The sequence below is a fragment of the Gopherus flavomarginatus genome, chromosome 1, assembly GCF_025201925.1.
Source record: "Gopherus flavomarginatus isolate rGopFla2 chromosome 1, rGopFla2.mat.asm, whole genome shotgun sequence".
Classification (NCBI taxonomy): Eukaryota; Metazoa; Chordata; order Testudines; family Testudinidae; genus Gopherus; species Gopherus flavomarginatus.
Window position 1 is genome coordinate 179,459,861 of NC_066617.1, and position 6,000 is coordinate 179,465,860.

Here is a 6,000-nt window from a genome sequence, read left to right on the forward strand (position 1 = left end):
CTTAGATCAACTTACTGTTGTGTCTTCACCACGGTGAGCTGACTGTTGCCACTCCCCCATTGACTCCGCCTGCGCCTCTTATGGCGGTGGAGTACAGAAGTTGACAGGAGAGTGCTAGGGGGTTGATTTATCACCTCTAAACTAGACGCAATAAATCGACCCCCCCCCCGATCGATCACTGCCCCCCGTCTGGCAGGTAGTATAGACATACCCTAAATCTGTGTAGTTGACAAATCCCCAGTCAATGAGCGAGGTTCTGGATAATATTTACCAACCTGTGTGTGACCTTCTGACAGGCCATCTGCAGTCCGTGCCTCATGTTGGTAAGCTTCACATTAGCTCTGGCTGGGAAGGGGGATGAAGAGAAAATGTGTAACACAGTTAGGAACCACATAGTCCATCCTTTCTTCCTAATTCCCCCAGCCCACCCACCTCTTCACTATTCTTCACTGACTTGAATTCAGTTGCAGGTCTTCTTCAGCTCAGGGGGATAAGCTTCATTTCCTTTGACAGAGGGCTGGTCTACACTGGGGTGGCGGTGTCGATCTAAGATACGCAACTTCAGCTACGTGAATAGCGTAGCTGAAGTCGAAGTATCTTAGCTCGATTTACCTCTCGTTCTCACGGCGTGGGATCGATGTCTGCGGCTCCCCCTGTCGACTCCACTACCGCCGCTCGCTCCGGTGGAGTTTCGGAGTCGACGGGAGCGCATTCGGGGATCAATATATCGCGTCTAGATGAGACGCGATATATTGATCCCTGAAAAATCGATCACTACCTGCCAATATGGCGGGTAGTCTGGACGTACCCTAACATGTTGTGTTCTTCGTGCAGGAGACCTGCTGCAGCAACCTTTGTTCCTTTACACCCTGGCAGCATGTGGAGGAGGTGCAATTGTCCTGGCTGTTATAGCGTCACTGATAACATGCTGCTGTCTGAAAAGCAAACAGCAGTTCATTCCGGTGCCTTCTGGTGAGCGAGGATTTCTCTGCTTCTTAATGGGTTGAGAAGAGCCTGTCCTAGGACAGTCTAAACACAGCTCCATTTTCCAATTTGCTGGGTGCAGCTTCTCCATAGGTACTGACTAGACTTTGTGGCTAGTCTTGTCTTCCTTCCATTACTGCCCTTGTCCCAGTAAAACTGAGCTTTGTAAAAACCTGCTCGTTGCTGGGGAAATGTCTCCTACTGGTGAGTTCCTGAAGGAATATTTTTGTTTTCACCTCAAATTTGCTGGCAGGAGTTATTTGTGCGGAAAACATCAGCCTTATTGCTCTGTCTAGGCTTGATCCTGAAGGGAGCTGAGCACCTGTTCCTACCACTGAATCTCCTGTCGGGATCAGGCCCTCTGTGCTCAGAGTTCAGACATAGCCAGGCCACCTCAGGCAGCAATCCTGTCAGTTCTCCAAATTTGGAAAGTTTATAGTGTTAATACCCTGTATCAGTCTGCTCTGGGAATGGCCCCTTGTGAGATGGAGACAAAGATTAGTGTGAAAAGCCAGGCTTCACACTGAATATTTCCAGAGTTTTTGGAGGGTGGGACCTGGTTCCTTGCAATCTTTCATCTGCTTTTCTACAGAGGAGGAAAAGGAAGAGGGAATGACGATGTCAGTCATCTCCAATGAAGGAACAAAGAGCCCTCCAAATGGAGACCACCATGAGGCACCATCTGCCCCAGATGACAGCCCTCCAAACCCTGGTTAGTACATGGATTTGGTTTGTAGTTGCCTGCAAAATAACTCATTTAGGAAATTGGAGGAGGATAAAATTGATGTATGTTAGTAAGGGTGGAAAGAGTTGGCTGGGCAGTCTGGAGACTGAACGTGGCTACTGGCAGTGCAAGCTTCCCAGCACTATCCTGTCAATACCTCATTAAGCCACATCAGTATGTGCATTTGCCAGCTCTTGGTGCATTGTGGCCTCGTGCCTTTAATATCCAATAAGCGGACCAATACCCCACTAATGCACCTCCTGCCATGGGGCAGAGGATGGGCTAATCCATTTTACCTTCTGGTTATTAAAAATATCTTTTTAAAAACAGCTTCACAATTTTACCGTAATGTTAGCTTCCCACTCTGCATATCCAGTATATTTATAAGCTCGAGTCACTAACATTGCCCCCAGTTCTAGAAATCATTCTTATTCAGCACAGTGCTTAAGAATGTGATAAGCCAGAAGCACATGCTTAAATCCCATTGAAGTCAGAGGTACTTGAGCACATGCTGCGTTGCTTTCTTGAATTGGGGCCACAATTGGTAATATATTCACATTTAAATCAAAGAAATTGGGAATGGAAAACATGGTATATGTGTAATGCGGCCAGGTTAATGTGGGGATAGAAACTATGTGAGTGCTTGATGCATTAAACTCATTTTTTTGCCTTTACTTTCCCTGATTTTTCAAATGAACATTAACAGCAGCATATCTGCTACTAACCCATATTAACTGAAGCTGCCTTAACTGGGAGACTTTTAAGTGAGACTTCCTTATCTCTGGCATCTTTAATTGTAGCCTCAATTTAACTGTCCTTTACTGAGATGTCCTTAACTGAGTTATCCATAATCCACCATTGATTCAATCATCCTTAGGCAAAACTGCATGCCCTTGGTTTTCAGCGGTTGTTGACAAGGGTGCCACAAAAATAAATCAAGTATGCTTGACGAACAGAGCACTGGATTAGGACTCAGGAAATATGAGCTCTGTTCCTAGCTCTGCCCTTGACATGCTGGGTGACTTTGAAACTGACCTCCTTGGTAAGGTGCTTTGCACTCTGCTGATGCAAAGCATTATATCAGAGGGCTCTATCATTGCTAATGCATGTGTGCAATCATTCCAGCTTTAATGAGCCAACCTTTTAAAACATTGAACTGATTTTCTTCCCATTGAAAATTCCCCCTCTTCATTATGGAGGTCTATAAAACAAGGTATGTTTAAATTTTCTGGCAGCATACCAAGAGAAACTGAGGTATGCATGTGCTGCATTTCAACAGAAGCCTGTGGAAGAAGGATGTTTTTAACTAGCGTCTCTGATTCAAAAATGTCTGAAACTTGTTTTGCTCTAACTTCATAAATAAATTGCATGTGGGTTTTTTTGACATCGAAAATCCCAGCACCAAAGATTGTCTTTGAGAAAGTCATGATGAGCAAGTAAAAAACGAGGGGTTGGAAAGGAAACTGAAACTCAGCCCTAACTCTAGCTGCTTCTACCACAGGAGCTGTAATAAAATAGACTTTTATCTTGTATTGCATCTTACAAATATATTGTATCCCTTAAAATGCTTGGCAGAGTTGAAAAATGCAGTTACAGAGCAAGATAGTACAATAATAGAGGAGGAGGAGTTAAATATAGAGATATAGGCAGGGGAGAATTGATATGGTTTGGATCAGAGATTTGAAACTATACGGAAAGTTAATAAGGCAGAGGGAGATGGCAAGGGCTTGTCTCAAAGCAATAGTTGCCAGATTGTATTGAAGGACAAAGAGGAAACCAGTTCTGGGTGAGAAGAAATTAAACAGAGAAGGGACTAGAGAAAGATGTGGTCTGTGCTGTTATCCGTGGTAAATCCCTAGAGGGATTTTAAAACAAGGGAGGTGATCTTGAACCGGACCCTGAATTGAATGTGGAGTCAGTGGAGCAGTTTTCAGTATGGGCTGGAGCAGTTGTGCTTCATTTTGCCTGTCAGAAGGAAACAGCAGCGGCTGAGTGCGCTGGAGACCAGAGAGCTGAGGCTGGGGCAGGCCATAGAGAAGGGAGTTGCAATTGTCAAGGCAAAAGGAGATGAAAGTCTGGGTGAGGATTTCAGCAGAGGTGGAGTTAAGACAGTAGCAAATGTTTATAACCATTTCTCACTTGTTTTCCAGAAAGCACAGAGACCTGTCAAGACCTTGAGGCAGAGCCCAAGATGGAGGCAGCCTCTGAGGTGACACCAGATCCAGAGGTGGTTGTTGACATCAACAATGAGGAATTTCTGTGCGACTCTTTCCCTGATCCTATTGATCCCTGACCAGACACGCTCACTGTACCATCCTGGAGTCTGGAGGGGCATCCCCTCTGTATTCCATAGTCTCATTCCATGTAAGAACTTGTCTGCAAAATAACTGAATTAGAGGGGGGAAGTCCACATGTGCACAGATTACAGGCCTGCCAATCTTCTTAAAAACCATGCTTGGGCACTATCATTAGCAATGGGCAAACAGGTTCAAATATTAATAAGACTCCCCCAACTCCATGAACATTTGCCTATTTATAAGACTGTGCCTGAGCTATGAAGCTGTGTGGCATGCCCTGAAAGGAGCTGGGTAACCCTCGCCCCACCCATTATTTTTCATGTCTTTGCCCCTCTGAGATTCCTGGCTAGGTACCAGGATGGACACAACATTTAATCTGAGACCAAAACCAGGATGTGTCAGAAATTTCCTGGGAAAGCCTATTCTCATGAGATTTCCAGCCATATTTTGCAGACTTGAGGTCAAGGAAAGGCTGAGATAAGCATTCATTGTGATGGGTGCTTATCTGAACCTGATCCTTTGCATTTCACCCATAACTAGTTATTATGTGATGCTGAGAGATGTGAACCAGCTGTGATGGCTGGACATATTGGAAGAGGATGACTTTGGGTCTCCCAGTATATTTGTTGCTCAGTAATGACCAACAGGTGGTTATATGTTTTCCCTTCCACTGATGCTGATTGCATAGTGAGATGAGTGATTTGCAGCTGGTGTGTCAGTGGGCTGCTTGCCTTTATCATAAGTGTTTTCATGGCATCCACCTATGATTCTGAAAAGGTGGCTAGTGTAAAGCTGAGAGTGTTGAATGGTGTAGTCCTTAAGGCATTACTGCCTGAAATATAATGGTCTGGCTACTGCAGGCTGATTAAGCTGGTCTTCTGTGTGTGCTTGGGCTTTTTCTCCTCTGTTATCTGCACAGACAGCTGTAGCTTAGAGAATTCCTTAAGTGGGCTCATCCTGGAGCCTGCTCAGTATTATGCCCATTGACTTTGCTTGGAAGAGACTTGGGAGTGGAGTAGTGGGGTTTTGATGGAGACTTGTTAGCAGAGATATATAAAGGGGAATCAAGGTAGCAGGGGACCCTACAGGCCAGGAGCAAGGAACACTAGAAAACTGCAGGTGAGTCTATCCTGGGGAGCTGCTGGTTTGGGCTGAGCTATGTTTGCAGTGTGTGGGGTGGGGGATGAGTGCTGGGGTGGGTTCAAGAAATCAAGTTTCCCTTGCTTTGAGAGAGCTGGGGAGATGAGGGTCAGTTTAATGTCAAAGCAGGTGATGCAGTTCAGGGCTGAGCTGCATTGGCAAAGCTGTGGTGGCTGAGAACATTGCATTGCATTTTCTCTAGTGAATGCTGTTATAACCTCCATTTGGTCACCATTCACTGATATTTGCCACCCCCACCCCACAAAAAAAAAATCCCCTGGAAACAGAACTGAGTGGTGGTTTGTACACACTTTCTGATGCGGGCTGCAAGCACCTCAGTAAGGAAACATTGCCTGTCTCCTGGCCTGGGAGCTGGAGAGAATGGCACACAATAGCTGAAGAATCACTTCACGCATTTTGATGGCAAAGGTCTGTATTGGTGATGTCACTGGGTAGTTTGTTCCTGTTCTGTTTCCTCTGATTTTAAGACTCCATTTATAAGCTCCTGCAGGTCTAGTAGCAGGGAGGCAAAGGTTCTTAGATGTCATGTGCCACAGGTGACTGTTCAACTTTCCAGCTGCTAGGAAACACCCTATCTGTTAGGCTCAGACTTTCTATGATGGGAAAGGAGTTGGTCTCACACCCTGAGAAAATCCAAAGGGCCAACTCCTCTTAGTTGGAATGTTTCTCAGAGCCCTTTACATGAATGTGTGTGTGTGTGTGTGTGTGTGTATGTGTTATATCACATCCTTTCTGGGAACATCCAGGTAGAAATGTGGGGATACCCATTGATAGTGTGCTGTGGAGGATCTGGAGAGGAGTGGGGGAGTTCAGCAGTGTCAAAGAAGTGCTGGG

At 45.4% G+C, this 6,000-nt stretch overlaps 1 protein-coding gene across 1 annotated transcript in view; it reads left to right on the plus strand.

The window, feature by feature from the left end:
- Positions 1 to 5,774, plus strand: part of LOC127054752 (uncharacterized) — a 29,942-nt gene extending 24,168 nt beyond the window's left edge. Inside the window, exons 4-6 of the mRNA XM_050960922.1 lie at positions 835 to 972; positions 1,577 to 1,696; positions 3,859 to 5,774. Coding sequence (XP_050816879.1) covers positions 835 to 972; positions 1,577 to 1,696; positions 3,859 to 4,001 — 401 coding nt within the window. The 3' untranslated portion in view covers positions 4,002 to 5,774. The remainder of the gene's footprint in view (positions 1 to 834; positions 973 to 1,576; positions 1,697 to 3,858) is intronic.
- The last annotated feature ends 226 nt before the right edge of the window (positions 5,775 to 6,000 follow it).